Source organism: Pempheris klunzingeri, chromosome 7, assembly GCF_042242105.1.
Source record: "Pempheris klunzingeri isolate RE-2024b chromosome 7, fPemKlu1.hap1, whole genome shotgun sequence".
NCBI lineage: Eukaryota > Metazoa > Chordata > Actinopteri > Acropomatiformes > Pempheridae > Pempheris > Pempheris klunzingeri.
In genome coordinates this window covers 7,393,773-7,411,000 of record NC_092018.1, presented here as the reverse complement: position 1 = coordinate 7,411,000, position 17,228 = coordinate 7,393,773, and the positions used below count along the sequence as shown (strand labels likewise).

At 39.6% G+C, this 17,228-nt stretch overlaps 1 protein-coding gene across 1 annotated transcript in view; it reads right to left on the bottom strand.

Moving 5' to 3' along the window:
* The window catches only part of grid2 (glutamate receptor, ionotropic, delta 2), a 442,371-nt gene that overhangs the window by 126,619 nt on the left and 298,524 nt on the right, over window positions 1-17,228 (bottom strand). Inside the window, exons 7-8 of the mRNA XM_070834212.1 lie at window positions 16,274-16,435; window positions 12,390-12,509 (exon numbers count right to left, since the gene is read on the bottom strand). Of these exons, the coding sequence (XP_070690313.1) occupies window positions 12,390-12,509; window positions 16,274-16,435 (282 nt within the window). The remainder of the gene's footprint in view (window positions 1-12,389; window positions 12,510-16,273; window positions 16,436-17,228) is intronic.

Here is a 17,228-nt window from a genome sequence, read left to right as displayed (position 1 = left end):
AAAGTCTCTAATTTTTTAAGGATTCAAGGAAAGGGTGTTGTAGCATCTGTCTGGACCAACAACTCATTTTGATTAGTACTGTAGATAGCCTGCATTGAGTTAAGTTTAATTTCTTTATCCTTTTAAGGGCTATGGGGTCTACACGTTATCCCAGGATGCACTGGGCAGAAGGCAAGGAAAACCATCATGGACAGGTACCAAGTTGTATACGTTTACAAAGACAATTGTGCCTCCAGTGTATGCCCTCGTGAAAGGGCAGTTTGCGGCTTTAACGAGGAGTAAATGCATGGTGTGAGGTGATGGTGCCCCCGTCCTGTACCTTGGACCTTAATACTATGGGTGTATTAAAGAGAATGTTGTTTCCTTACTGAGATTTTCTTAGTTAAGTGGCTCTTAGGGGTTAACTGCTGCCTGGGGAACTCTTATTATGGTAAGTGTATGTGTGATGAAAAAACCTTCATACTGAAAATGAGGTCTTAGTAATTATGAAGGGAATAATTGGCTGGTGTTCTTAATAGCTTTGGGCCAATATTTACTGATTATTCAGTGGAAGAGTGAAGAGGCCATGATTGGCCTCTAGAGGCAGGATTACACCTAAAACTGAAATCATTCAGCTACTCTGTTTTTCTCAAACTATCTTTAGTGCGCTTGACTCTAAATTCATGTCAATACCATAGAGAGCAATAGGTGCTTTGCATGTCTTACAGACTGCACTTTTGACATCATGGAAAAGATTAGAAAAAAAACTTGTAAATTAGTGTTCATATCTATATAGATTACTTTACAAACCGCAGGGACAGAAATACTGTGATGAAGGCATTTTCTGGAGTCTGAACATCGAGTCAAGACTTTTTCATAGAAGAAATGGTGCTATCTATCACAGCTAAGTGCCTTTTGTGAGGTTTTTCCATTGGTGACTGAAACTGCAGTCATACGTGGTGCTCATTTTAGACAGGAGGATTATGTGTCTGGTAATATAATGTAGTAAAGGACAGGATGTTGAAACCAGAACTTTGTGAGACTGTGATGGTCCCCTCAATTTATGCAGCTCTTTCGTCGGCTCCATCACTTCAGCAGCCTCTGCTTCGGCTGGGGCCATTGGGAATACTTGCCAAAGCACAGATTTAGCTTGAAGAAAAAGTGGAAACTTATGGGAAATTTGCCAATTTCATGGAGATGTAAGATAATGTCAGGTAATGCTACTCACTCACCAAGACACTTGTCCAGACCACTTTCTCACTGTGCCTGAGCAAATGAATCCCTCTTTAATATCGTGTTTCTTGACCTTTACAGCCTCTCTTCTTTATTTGACTTATTTTTCCAATTTCTCAATTTTTAGGTGGGTGTGGCAAACTGCCTATTAAAATGGGGTTGGGGTTATCACTCTATAGTTGTTCTTTAATTTCCGTCTGTCTTTTTCTCTGTTTGTCTACGCATATATTGTTTTTGTCTACATCCCACCAGAATGAATTTGGCCTGGCAATGCCTTACCCATAGAGAAGCAAGAACTTATTCCTGACAAACACTTATGATTCACCAAACCTCAGCTTATCATTTTTTTCTATTGCTAGAGTAATAACATTAATACGAGTCTTCTGAGCTGCTTCTGTGACATATTTTTCTCTACAGACACCCACCATTCTGCCCTCTACAATTTTTATCCACCTCACCTGATCTTGTCTTTCTTGTTATGTAATCCTTGACCAGTCACTTTGCCCCTGAAATGCTCCTCTCCTGTTTTAAAGTTCTGGCTGAGGTCCCATCCCCTATTCTCTCTGCAGGCCAGGTCTTCTCCTTTTCACAAAGCCACTGTACGTTTAACATGAGGGCACAACCTTGGTGTCAGATACCACTGCTCCCTCACCCTCATTTCTTCTCCACTGATCCCTCCCTCATTCTCTGCTGCCACCTTGATAGTGCAATGTTTACAACCAGGTCACAGGCAATTAGGCCTCCCCCTTATCGCTCCTTCACGTCCCTGCTCCTTTCAATCCATTCATCCATCCATCCATCCATCAATCCATCAATCCATCCATCTGCTGCGTTGCAAAGATTAACCCAAGGACTGACAGCCCACCTCATTTCCCTTTTCTTCTTTTTCCCCCTCTGTCCGTCCATCACCCCTCTGCACTCATTCGTTCATACATCTCTCTGGCTTGACTTCAATGAAAAATTTTGCTTGAGGGCTTAAGCTTCCTCACTTTTTTCCCCTTCTCCCCCATCCCTTCTTGTGTCCACCCACCATTTCACACAGAACTCAAGCCAGTGCCCCCACCACTTTCTTTTTATCTCTCTGAACCTTTATTCTTTCATTCACCCAGACATGCCTGTCTTACTTTTTCTCACCCTCTACCATAACCTAATGTAATGACATCCCAGAGACAGAGAGCCTGGGCTAACCTGCCTCTCACCTGCCTGAATGCCATTAGTGTTATACAGTATGCAATAAAATCAGAAAACAAACATACCGAATGTATGACTTTTTTCTGTCTACAACAATCAAAAATTCATTTAGTACTCCGTGGTTTTAAAAAATTGACTGTTCATGAGCCGACTTCAGTGCAACACAGTGATAGAGGAAATCATCACAGATTTATAATGCTGACTTCCTCAGCACTCATCTGTATGTTTTCCTTTTCAGGCACAGGGTTTCCACAGACAATTGTGCCTTCGGTATATCAGAAATAGGTAGGGAGCAAAATGAAAACTTTCACATGCACACACAATGCACTGCTATTCTTTCATCCTTTCTTTCTTTCTATGACACCCTGGAATTCTTAAATTATATGAATGATAAAATATGGCAAAACCTTATAATATGCATCCTCCAGTACAGGAGCTACATTTTCTTAAAAATCAGCAGGCTTAGGCTCAGTTTCCTTATGTCACTGCACAGATTCTGTCTTGGCTGAGACAAGATTGACAGTGAAGTATCTGGGGAATAAAACTTCTCCTGGCTTGTCTCAACAAACAGGAGCAGACGAGTGGCTGCCGGGCTAGTGTTTGGCATTACCCATACTGTTTACACAACGGATGTTTTTTTTTTGGCACCACAATAAATTTCCTAATGTGTGACAAGCAGGTAATATTTAAAAATGCTCTTATCTTCTGCATTTTCATATTTGTCTGCTTCACTTATTGGCTTGTCTGTCTCTTTCTATGCTTTGATATCTCTGTTCCCTCTTACATACACATAGACACGCACAGCAAAAATTCACATGCGCTGCCACACTTAGCTGATCCAAGGACACCAGAGGCAGTTTGTCAGCTTCAATTAGTGTCCAGTGTCCACTGTGCTGTGGTCACCCAGAATATAACTTGCTGGTCAGTGCTTGTGTGTTCACTCGTGATTGACACGACCTTCCGGCTACAACAAATCACTGACATCAATCAAGCCATAGAAGAAGCCTGAAAATACTCAAGTATTCATGAGTTCACAAGGGTAAAAGCTCTTATCACAAAGGTTGAAAAAAATAACTATTTAGTACTCGCCCCAGGCACACATCAGAGTAAGACAGGATGAAAGATAACACTGTGAACTGACGCTTTAAAGAAATACTTCAACATTTAGGGAAATATGCTTGTTTGCTGTCTGACTGGGAGTTAAATGAGAAAATCAATATCAATTTAATCTCTGTGAATTCAATGGCAAGATTGGTCCATGACAAAGCAGGGGGAAACTCAAACAAAACCAGCACATCTTGTTGCCAATACATCCAAGCATCATCTGGGTTTTGTTCCTCTAATGAGGTGGTGCACGCTTCCAGTGGGACAACTGTTGTTACCCCTAATAGGTAAGCTAACTGTTTGTTAAAACTCAATGTATTCCTGCAGTTGTTGAAAGCACCATCTATGGAGCTAGACAAGCACTTCCTCTGTACATGTGTTGACTGTCTTAAGCTCAACACAGAGATGGAATTAAAATCAATTGTACGTCTTTATTTTAATTATTTTCTACATTGTAGATTAATATTGAAGACATCGAAACAACAACTTTGATGACAGCTCTGCACACTTTCAATCAGCTTCATGAGGTAGTCACCTGAAATGTTTTTCAATTAACATGAGTGCCTTTGTCAAGAGGTGATCTCTTGTGTGGAATTTCTTGTCTTGTTAATGTGGTTGAGACCATCAGCTGTGTTGTGCGGAGGCAGGTTTGGTACACAGTTCTATACAGTGAATAACCCTATTTGACTATTGTTCTAATCCATATTATGGCAAGATCCACTCAACTAAGTAAAGAGAAACGACAGTCCATCACTACATTAAGACATGAAGGTCAGTCAGTTTGGAAAATTTCAGAATTAGAGCCCACAAAAAAAAACGCATCTCAACATTAGCTGTTCAGCCACTGCTGAGGAAGAACAACAAGAGGAAGAGAATTGCTTGGGCCAAGAAACACAAGGAATGGATAGATAGACCTGTGGAAATCTGTACTTTGGTGTGATGAACCAGCAGGGCTACCACAGCATTCTGCAGCGACATGCCATCCCATCTGGTTTGAGCTTAGTGGGACCATCATTTGTTTTTCAACAGGACAATGAGCCCAAACACACCTCCAGGCAATGTAAGGGCTATTTGACCACGGTGGAGAGTGATGGAGTGCTGTGTCAGATGACCTGGCCTCCACAATCACCTAACCTAAACCCAATTGAGATAGTTGGAGATGAGTTGGACCGGAAAGTAATGGAAAAGCTGCCAACAAGTGTTCTGCACCTCTGGGAACTCCATCAAGACTGTTGGAAAAGCATTCCAGGTGACTACCTCATGAAGCTGAGAATGGAATGCCAAGAGTGTGCAAAGCTGCCATCAAAGCAAAATTTTGCTATTTTAGAATATGTTTGTAATGTTTGCATATTGTATTAACACATGGAGAAATTGCATTGAAAAATAAGAAAGAAAGAGAGAAAGAAAGAAAGAAAGGAAGAATAATAAACTGTTGTTTTCCTTTGAAAATTGTTTTTCTCCAGGATCCATTTCATGCCATATGATGGTATTAGGCTATACTTCACATAAAATGCAAGGATAATCCAATACAAGAAGCAGATAAAATGGAAAAAAAGACTGAGGGGGAGGAAAAGGACAAAGAGACTCTCTGACTGATATCTTTGAACCAGTGTGTCTTTGGAGGGAGAGGTTGTGATGTGCTTTGTTCTCATCTCAGAACCTCCAAAATTTTAACATCCGCTAACTTGCGAGGATTGCTTGAGAGCTTTCTGTCACACACACACACACACACGCACGCGCATACAGTGCTATCACTTGAGATGACCGAGAAGGAAAGATGTAGAGGGGAAAGAACCCGTGAAGCAGGGCAAATCAATGACATCCTCTCATCCCTCCCTTTCTTCTGCTCAGTTCTTCGCTCCTGTTCTTTTCCCTTTCCCATCTTCATCTCACCCATGCATCTTTTACTGCATCTCCCCACCTTCCACTTCCTGCCCCCTCCACTCCCTCTGCAAGCAACCACCTGCCCTGGCAGTGGGGGAGACACATTGAATAAAGATACATGCAAATCTACCTAATAGGATGGAAAATTGGAGGGGAATAGGGATCTTTCCCCTTGGAGATATTTTTTCTCTGTCACTATCTTTCCGCCCCTTCTCTCTTTGCATGTTTTCAAGCAGATTTGCTTTATCCTTCCCTCTGATTTATTTATTTTTACTTTACTTCCCCTCTAACTTACTATCTGTGTCTCATTTCTCTGATTCACATAATGCCCATCTCTCTTTCTGCCTTTCTTCCATATGACTCATCGGTACCTCTTCTCTAACCTCCCTCTCAATTCGCATCACCCTCTATCTCTCTTTTTTACATAATTGTAATAATCAGTTCCAGCGGTGAAGCCCCTCATCTAGCCTCCCTAAAATAGCACTGGCTATCTTGCCCTTTAGAGCTGCATCCTCAATATTTTGTTGCATCATCAGAGCATGTGTGAAAGGCCGCTGTACACCATCCATGTGGTGTATATAAAAAATCTCAATTTATTAAACACCTTATTATGCTCACAGCCGCATATAGCAAATTATATGAGACAAATCCTGCTATACCTGTATTCTAACTAAAATCATAAAATCTTCAAATGCATGAATGCACACACACACTTGTGTTTAATTAGGATTAATCCTATTGACTTTGGTCATCCCTTGGCTTTTCAACCATTCAGCAAAGGTTTTCTCTTATCCAGTAAAATCTTTCAACATCTGCTTGATGGATCGGTATAACATTTTGAACAACATTCATAGTTCCCAAAGGATGCATCTCAATGACTGATGATCTCCTGACTTTTCCTCTGGCGCCACCATGAGGTTGACATTTGTGGTTTTTGAGTTACATGTCTTGATAGCTACTAAACGAAGCCATGAAATCTGGCACAGTCATCCATGTTTCCTAAGAAAGGGCTGTAATATCTTTTCATTCAACCCCATGATCAGGTCAAAATTTTAATTTGTCCAATGCCTTAACAGCAAGTATATGAAAATGATAATAACTTTCCTATAAATATCAGCTGTATTTTCTGATCAGTGCTAAATAGCCAATGTTAGCATGCTAACAAACTAAGATGCTGAATATGGTAAGCATTAAACTTGCATGTTAACATTGCCATTGTGCTGATGTTACCATTTAGTTCAAAGCACTGCTGTGCCCGCAGACTCAGAGAGCCACTAGCATGGCTGTACACTTTCACTCTTAATAAGGTATGACAAAGTCAGCCTTACTTTGGTTCCATTAAAGTCCATTAAAAGCTATTGCACATATTTCAGCCATGTTTGATTTCAACAACTGATATCTGGATGAGGCCTGGAGTACTTTTCTAGTGTGAGCAGATGAAAGTTACATCTCAACAGAAACCAGTGACAGCAGGAAGTTGCTATCCACATGTCTGTGGGCAGTGGCTCTCAAACTGTGTGCAGTAGCACACTGTGGAAGCAGGCCTAGTGTGCCATGGGATTTTGTTTCATAAATGTCCTATTCACCTATTTTATGAAGTACAAATTTAAAGAATAAATCTTAAATGCTGTAAAATGTTTCATGAACAAACAACAGCCAAACACCCACTAGCCAACATTTTTGTGCAGGCTCCTCAATGTGTAAAACCTTAATCCCAAGCAGCTACATAGCCAGAACAAATTGAGTTGGGACATTCAGTTCTCACAGGTGGTTTGGACCTTAAACACTGCTGGAAATGTATACTTTTACAGGATAAAAATGTCAATGCCACTATGTGAGAAGAAAACCAACCGCTACTTTAATAATAATAAAAGAAACTCCATTCACACACTCCAACCTTAACAGAGAAAATCAAAGCAAATTGTTAAAAGAGCCGCAGGCCACGCATCTCAGTGTGAAATCTCCTGAGGACCTTATCCTTCCATTCATTCATCCACTTACATGTGACGTCTGGCTGAACCAGCTGTGCTTTTACATGCATGGACCGATGGTGTTCAGGGAGGACATTCGACAATACTGAGAATGAATTTTAACACACTGCAGTGGACACATTAAGTGATAATCTCACACCAGTCACTAAACTTGGCATCGAGTTTTTATGTGGTCCATCTCTCTTTTGCCTTGTCTATTTGATACCATAAATGAACCATAAAAAATGAAATGGTATTAAAAAGCAGTTGTGTAGTGTAAGAAAAGATTAAAGATTTATCTCTCGTCCGACTGCTAACAAAAATGCACCAACATTGTTGCCACAAAGAGACAAACTACAGAGAAGCAAGATTGAGAAAATCTATTCTAAGTTACATTTTATGAAAAAGGAATATAACAGCTTTGTTTGGCACTACAGCTAAGCCTTATGAAAGAAACTGTCAACAATAATTAATTCTGTTTGGAATGCATTTGAAATTGGTAATGTCTGATAGCAAATCCTCTCTGAGTTTAAAGCAGAGGAAACCCAGTGTTTCTCTGTGTTTTGTACTGATGGTCATGCTGACTGACATTAATTGTCAGGCAAAGCCAAAAGGGTTAGCTTAGCACATCCAAACATGCCAGATGATTCATGCAAATGTGTGTGCGTGCTTGAACTTGCTTCCTTTCCCCAGTGAACTGAAGCTAACATGTGTGTTTGAGTTGGTGGCCATATTAAGCCATCACATTAAAAAATGTCTTTCAATTGTTGAAAACATGTAATGGAAGAAATGTGTCTCACATGATGACAGGACTATGAGGGGGCTCCAAAGGTCTCACGACTCTCTGAAGTCACTTAGCGTAATTTGCCACATTTGTCAAATGAGACTGGAGATGATAATTGAAGGTGACCTCAATTTAAGAGCACTGCAGTTTGCAAGGCCATTGATTCTTGTAAAGAGGAAGAATATTCCTGTCTCTCTTCCAAAAGATGGAGAATATGTGCTGATGTGGGAGAGAAAAGAGAGCATGAGCGTGTGCTAGAGACTAAGAGTGTAATGATTGTGACTCTATCATGACTTACGCTGCCATTTCTATCTCTTGTATGGGATCTATGGGATTAGGTCATCTATTTCCTTTCCAGCTGTCTCTCTAACTCGTCTGCCTGTTTCATTTTACCTTTCTCCTAATCAGATATACCTCTTTCGTTAATCTAGAAACATATCAGTCATTCACTCACTATCCACCCCTCCTCTCCATATTCACCTTGCTTAGCCACAGCCCTTTTTTTATTGCACTGGTTCTAAAGTATAAATCTGATGCCATTTATCCTCTCTGAAGTCATTTAAGATGTTGCAGATAGCTAAAGAAGCAATTACACATGGCAGACTTGTCGCCTATACATAAGAGAGCAATGGAGCCTGGCATTCCTGTAGATGTATAGTGACAGAGATATAGGCCTCCATGTATAGCCACTGAAGGTAATGGAGCAGAAAACCAATTCTACCACAGTGTAGCAGTAATTATTATGACGATCTCAGGTGTCTGCCATTATCATTATCACTAGACAACTGTATGCATATGTATGAAGTATGATGGGGATAAATGTCATGACATGGGAATGAGGATTGAAAAAGGTGAAAACAGATTGGGAGAGAGAGGTGGAAGATTCATGAAATGAAGAGGGATGGGAGCTGCGGAGAGAGATAGAGGTCCTCAGATGAAAAGCTTAATTAAGGTAAGATAGGAAAAACAAAAAAAAGCTGGAATGCGTGCCTGCCATTAGTGAGACTCTCAGCAGGGATGAGAAACAAGACTGAAAGAGGAGACAGAACAGCGAGGGAGGATTGGAAATAAAGCTCAGGTTAAGTGGTATTCTCAACAGAATGTAGAGTTAATACCCTAATTAAGGGAGTATGCATTCTGGTAATAGTGTGATCAGGCAAATGCACACTCACTTTATATCTCAATATCACAGTTGTTGCAAATTACAGTAGCTGGGCACTTTGGGGCCTGTTGTTCATAATTCAAAAATGTTTAATACAGACACTTAATGCCTCTTCTACATAAAATACATAGGGATGCACCAATTATCCATTTTTTTTATTCAGCATGAGTGTCCAAAAAGCAGTACAAGAGAAACACATTTGACCTCATATGGTATGAAAGTCAATGCAAATGTGGTGGGGAGAGAGAGAGACAGCGAGACAGAGAGAGGCTTTATAATTTATTCAGAAAAATAACCAAGATAAATTTAATTTAGTTCAAGAGTTAGACATGTTTCCCCTACCAAAGGTCATTGTCAGGTGAACCTTCAGTGCCCATAACTGTTAAGACACAAAATTACCGCAGAGTAAAGACTAAATAATAGAACGAAGATTGCTCTATAATAGAACGAAGGTTGCTCTAAGGTTGGCAAATTGTAAGATCAAATATTTAGCAGGTGAGCCTCCGATCTGGAGGCTGTGGGGAATGCTAAGTACATGCTAACGTTACAGTTTTGTAATACAGTACATAACACTTGAAGTAGAGGGTTATTTCCAATTTCTTCAAGTATGAAAAAAGTAATACAGCAGCTGCTGAAACGATTACCCCTCTATGTGACTGACTGAAATACAGAAGCTCCTGAACTAATATATACTGATGTTGCTGTCCTTTCATTTGACAGCTGTTGTTACTCTGTCATTATTAGCATTCCTCAAATGTCAAACTGAATTGAGAAAAGTATTTGGCTCTTTTTGACAGCTACCCTGACCTGTGGCTCCTATTTAAAAAAGTCCACTGCATTGAAAGATGAAATGCACCACCACCACCCCAACCAACCATACTATCAAATTAAATTATCGCTGCAGTTGATTGCTTAATGTTGCTAATTATGATTGCAGGCTGATTCATTAAGTATTGATTAATCTTATTTCTTTTTTTTTACAATACACCAGGCCTTATAAAATATTTCATAATCTAGTTAGTATGTTGCAGATGTGTGCAAGTAACAATGAATATGGATGTTATTTGTTGGCTCAATTTACACTGGTCCTACTGCACCATCATTGCATTAGGGAGGTGATTAACCTACGGTGAGACAGGGTTACTTTACACAATCATCTATTTACATCGAGGTCTTTATTCACCTTTAACCTGTCTATTCATATTGCAGAGGAGAAAGGAAGAAATAATTGTAGCAGTCTTAGCAGTACTTGTACTTCTCCATGACAACAAAAAGGAAATGGGTCTGAACTGATATTATAAAGCAGAGTTTTCTGTAACATCCTCACTGTTGCACATATGAACATGGGAATGCAGAAGATGGACTGCTTGAAGGGCAGATGACATTTTATGTTTTACCGCTATCACAGGGCTTTAATGTCCTCTTTGCTTCCCCTTACACATACTGGGTCATGTGGGTTTTTTTCTCTGTCTTGTCTTTGTAATGGTGAGTGGTCAGAGCCATGGCCCAAACCTTTTTTTCAACCTGACGTATATCTGCCATGCCTTTATAGCCAGTTAGATACCCTGCATGAACACCATTTTACAGGACTCCACATCATTTGGAAAGCTATGATTCAGCTACGAGAGAAGGATAATATGCAGGCACTCTGACAGGAGTATTAGTCTCTTAAGTCATTTGATTCCATGTATGAATTTAATTAAATACCAATGACAGACCAACAAATGTTCGGAGTATTAAAGGAGACTGCGGCAGGAATACTCTATAACAAGAGCCTGAATTCCCTCAGAAGTAATTATGCTTTCTGATAAGGGAATTGTGCCTAAACATAATTAGGCTGTGCTTTAAAGATTAATCTTGTCTGTGATGGCATGCTGCGTTATATTGATGTCTCATGACATTATTCATAATCAAAGCTCACCATCTCTCTTATATGTAAAGAAATCTCTCTGGTGTGGAGAACAGACACAGACTGTGTGTGTGTGTGTGTGTGTGTGTGTGTGTGTGTGTGTGTGTGTGTATGATGTCTCTCTGTCAGGACGGATAATGCATTGCAAGTCTGGGTCTCACATGTTAATCCATACCTGCTGTTTTCACACCTATATACATAATCCACTAAGATTAAGTAGTCAGTGACATCATTAAGGCTTTTTTTTCAATTACAGCGCATGTGTAATGTTCCAAAAACTACTGAGGAAAAAGCAAAAAAAGGTTAAAATTTTTCCACACATTTAGGAGTATAGGATGTCATGATCTGTGTTGTATGTTATGTTGAAACATAAACATAAAAACCATAAATATAACTTAGTATAATTTGTGATACAGAAAGAACAAAATGTATATCCCAATTTTCTGTTTTTACAGCATTAGCTGTGATGGAGGGTCACTGAATATATTTTCTACCAAAAGCGCAGATATACAAAAACGCTTACACATCCGCAAAGCCATCAAAACATACACATGCGTGCACAAACACATGGACGCGCACACAGACGCAATCAATAAACAAACAGTGTCTGTGTGTGTGTGTGAGAGAATTAGGGGAGGGGATGTCTTTCATGAGGCCTGTTAAAATTCATTATGCATGTATCATTACCAAATACCACTTGAAAAATGCTCCTAATTAATCCAATTAATACCAGGCTTTATTGAAGAGGAGCTGAGTTGCTGGGGTGATGTTGTGTGCTACTGGTGTACAGAAAAAACATAGAAAAGTAAATAAACAAGCAACCAGACACAAAATTGAATTGTTATGAATTGAAAGAGATAAAAATGTAAAGGCGATTTAAGTGCTGCTTTGCATTTGTTCAGCATCAACTATAAAAGAGCTGGAAAAGAAATCCAGAAGAATGAAGTAAATACAGAAATGTAGCAGGTCTGCACTATGCTACACAGGGGTGACAGCCACAAGGAAAGGAATACCTGAATAAATATGAAATGAAAATAATGTAGGGAGCAGGTGCAGTGAAATTCCCTGGTAAATCGAGGAATTATGTAAATCCGCTCTACGCATTAGAGCAGAAATTATTCCTCCTTCACCCGCGGTAGTACACCACACAAGGGTTCTGTTTTAACTACTTACCCTACTGACTCCTCGTCCCCTGTCTTCTCCATAATTTGTTCCCAGGATTTCAAAGAAGATGTTGGGGTTAGTGCCGTTGTCAGTGAACTCCAGGAAACTGGTGAGGCCGCTCACTCCGAACTGCAAGGATAAGATGCAATGTTTTTATCTGACTGTTGATTCATTTTTCTTTAATCCTGTTTGGTATGACTGATCATTAAATTGTGGTCATAACTGTCATTATTGTCACTGTGGTCTTAATCACTAAAATCATATCAGGTCTCCTCAATGGTGCAATATTGTTTTGGGTATAATAGGTCTCATTAATAATTCTGCACATAAAAGTTGACATTAAATGATGTTTTTATCCTTTGCACAGTGAGACATGAATCATCTGTCCATCCCCTGAGAGTTGATGATATCTTATGAACAAGTACAGCATACTAAATAGGAAAATGTTAATGTTGTAATAAAAGAATATGTATGAATGTTGCAATGTTGGTTAAAACCCGAGCAGTCAACAGCACAAAGAGGTGTGTGTGATAAGTGCCAGGCTCATGAAAGAATAGTGTGTTTGGAGCCACTGAACAATTTTTGCACTGGGGGCGTATGATGTCCTGTGTGGAGAGGTAGATTTACTCACAAGCATACATACACACACACACACACACACACACACACACACACACACACACACACAAACACACAGTGTCAGTCCCCAACCTTTGCCCTGCCTCCCAGTAGTGTGACCTGTCAGGGAAAGTGACACCGTGCTGCTCCAGGGAAGGAGAAGTGTTGTACTCCTTACTATGACTCATGCTCTGTGTGTGTTAGCCTATGCATTTGCACCTGTGTGTATCAAACTTGGACTGTACCATTCATGTGGGGTGATTTGGGCTGTGATGCATGCACCAGGAGATGATGCTTTCTTTACAAATAAATGTGTAGTAAATGTTGATTTCAGCCATATACCCAACAGGGCGCTTGCAAGGACCTGCAGTTGGATCTGCCAGGGCCCTATCAATTTCCCAGCCAGCAATCCTAGGTGGCTGTTCACTGTAGGCAGCCATCAGGGAGCAATCAAGATGCTTTGGCTGCACTTTTGGGGAGCTGTCATGTTGTCCATCACTATATGCAGTCTATGGTTCGAATAGGTACATTAGTATCTCCTTTATGAGCAAATATATGACATGAGCGTTCATGATTGATGAGTGTTGTTGATGAATCTGCCATTCTGTTTATTCATCTACATTGACACACTATATTGTTACCATATCTAATTATTTTATTCTCCATGGGTGAACACACACACGCACACACACACACAAACACACACACCGTCACCCTCAATAATGTACATGCTTATTTGCTTCTTTGAAAGCTGGGCAGGAGTGAAACCCGCTTGGATACTGTTCATTGCCTTTCATAATTATTCAGTTAATTAATGTTGGCATCTCCGTATAGGCATAATACATTCACAGCAATTCTTTGATATTAAGATATTAAGAACATGCCACCAGGCCCATGAGACTGAGTAGAAAACAAAGATATAAACAAGAGAAAAGTCTTGGAAGGTGTTTCCAATGTTTGAAAGCCTCTTTCAAAGAAATTAAGGTCACAACTCTGTGTTTTACTATAACTAGTAAATATAACTATAATCAATCTGGAAAAGTTAAGCTTGGACTTAGAACAGTCTCATGGGCTGCATAGCACGTCTTACTGTGCCTTAAAAGTGATCAATAAAAATTTTAACATGAATCATAACCGCATAAGTCACTGACACTAAGGGTGGATTTATAGCAGCCACTTACAGAATAGTGAGGTGAAGTCTACTAGCAATTCAAACACAGCACACACTTCCCACTTTGGGGATCAGTGTAACAGTTGTTTCACCTGCTGCATTTTATTTTCCACTCTGAATTTGTCAATGAAAACTGAACAACAACATCAATAGAGCTCCTCATCAGCAGCTGCAAATTAGTATTTATCATTACCATAATGGCCCCACATACCCAAACGCTGATTAAACACACAGGCACGCACAGTAAGTAAAGCACACTGCTGATACACTGTAAAATGGAACTGATGCCAGGCTGTTGAACTCAACTCTATTACTGCTTAGGGCTCTTTAACATAGCTCTGTTGAGACAGCCATCAGGGTTGGTTTAACAGCCGGGGCTGGCTGATGAAAGTGTTGCCAAACCACAGCCTGATCTCAAGGTGAAATGCAGAGATAGATATGAAAGCCATTGCGCCGTATTTATTATTGTCTGACACTAATCCTAAATTAGCATTTCACTTGGCTTCATCATTCAGTCAAACTGTCATCCCTGGAGTAGTTTTTTATTGATATCAAAACAGAGGGCATTGATCCAATTGGATTTAACAGTGATGAAAGTGTTGCCAAACCTCAGCGTAAACCCAAGGTGAAATGTAGAGATTCATAAAATCACAGCTGCAGGATGAAATCCTCTATCTCCCAAAAGTCAAGTGTTCAGGAAGTGAGCAAAACTTGCTGATTGATGCATGTATTTTTAAAAGGTATGCAAGCCTTTGAATTTCTAAGCACTTAGGTCATGAAGTCTACTGAGCTCAGACAGGAAATTGAAAACTTTCAGTCGAAGTAATGAACAAAAATTGGATTTTCATGCGATAAGAACAATACAAAAATGGTAGACTTATTTAAAGCGTCCTCCATGTCATTCTTCTTCCCTGGAGGGGATTTGAGTTATACCAAGAGATGGCATAGTATAAATGAATTTAGCAGTGAGTGCATCTTGCTGTTTCAACTAGAGTGCCTCAGCTATGGAACAATAGTGTCTGGTCTCCAAAAATTTCATATAACGAGCACAAGGTCTTGAAATGCAAATACATGCTTCCTAAATGAAAAGTGCGAGAGATGTGTTTTTCCACCGCTAAAAGATACACTCGAGACACATCTAAAAATAGGAGGAAGTCTGAAATTGTACTTGCATGTTGCAGTTGGGTTAGGAGATGGGCATATGCTTTAGCTTTCTACTGTAGTAATCAAGACTCAGCTCCAAACCCACACAAATATATTTTCTGCTTTGAATAAAGACTTCATTTTTCCCAGATGTATTGAGAATCCTCTTTAGACTAACTCAACCCTTTTTCTTTTTTTTGAAACAAAATATTTATAAACTGTTTTACAACTGGCATGCACACACCTACAAGTATCACACAGCAGTGGAGCACCACAGGAGGCAGATTAAACAGATGGACGGTCTACAAACTGAGATAGAGTCAGTTGACTTTGGGTCACAGAGATATCAGCATTTCAGATGTAAATCAGGGACAGAGAACAGGGATAATTCAACTGCCAGGTTTATAGCTTAAATCAGTGTAAAACACTCATTGTCATACTCCTGTAGCAAATAGAAAGTGTACTCTGTTTCAGCAATTCCATGGTAGCACTTTTTTTCCAGCACTTTTTGTTTAAAACCACGTAAAGATTAAAGAATCAATACCCAAACCATGGAGATGAACTATACTATTGGTAAAGTTTGTATAATATAATTTTATCAGAGTTGATTTTTGTCAATTTAAGGTTATTATGAAACAGACTCACGAGAGGTATTTCATATATGTTCACTCCATGCCCGTGGATCTTTGTTCATGGAGATGATCAAAGATGATAATGCTCCAGTTACAGATGGCTGACAATGCAAAGGATTACATAACAGACAAAACAAACGGGCCCCAAACTGGTTATGGTACAATTAACAGTGTTACTCATTTGGATCATGGATTGAATGAGATTGTGAAATGCGTTTAGTGGGTGGGCCAATATATACTCACTAAGAAATGCTTATATACTTCAGTTGAATACCTTCCTGTAAGACTTGAGTAGAAAAGTGTGTGTGTTGTGTTTTGCATTTTCATACCTTTTTGACAGTATCCAGCATGCTCTTCCCTCCCTGCCATGGTTTGGAGTTCTTCCTGATGCAGCTCAGACTGGCCATGCTGTGCCACTTCCTATCCTCCAACTTTCTGTGGAAGGTATTGGCTAACAGCAACACAGTATCGTAAATGTAGCGGTTGGTTATCTAAAGAGAAAGAAATCACAGAATGGGATAGAGAAAGAAAGAAAATGAGACAATGATGGAGACATTTTGCAGACATTTTAACATGAAACTAACACTACCATGAAGTCTAAATGACCAGTGCTGTTCTCTTCCTTCTGCTTCAGTTTGGGAGTCTAGTTTTAGTTTATTCTTCGATCATGCAGCTGGGAAAGATGGACCCACAGATATTACTGATAAGTGGGAGAAATTGGCCAAACCAGTTCATGCTGAAATGCTCAATCAGAACTAAATGCTTTCCTTCCATATCCATTAGCACATGTGAAAAGAAAAGAAAATCTCTATCTCTATCTGCCCTGTTGTCTCTGAACCAAAATGTTGCTGTACCTGCAGTACACTGCATTGGTATTTTCACCCAAAACACTGCTCTCTTTCAGCATATTTACAGAGTTGCACTTATACCTACAGACACATACTTGAACATTAAAAAAGCTTTAAGGATGACATTAATTAAAATGTATTGATAGGTCCTTGGCACCATAGAATAAGATAGAGAGGGTGGAGAGAGATAAGGAGGAGTTTATTCAGTCTGTGATCGATTGTTGTGTTGATTTACCGAGCCACTTGTTTCCATGTTAATGAGAATATAATAAATAGATTGACTTCAACAGGCACGATTCTGAGCACACACATACTGACATGCAGGTGCTGCATACCCACTCACATTAACATGTACAAGAACACAATCGTTTCATAGAGGCAAAAGCAATTAACTTGTTAAAACCGATTTTCATGCATCAAAAAGAAAAAGACCCTA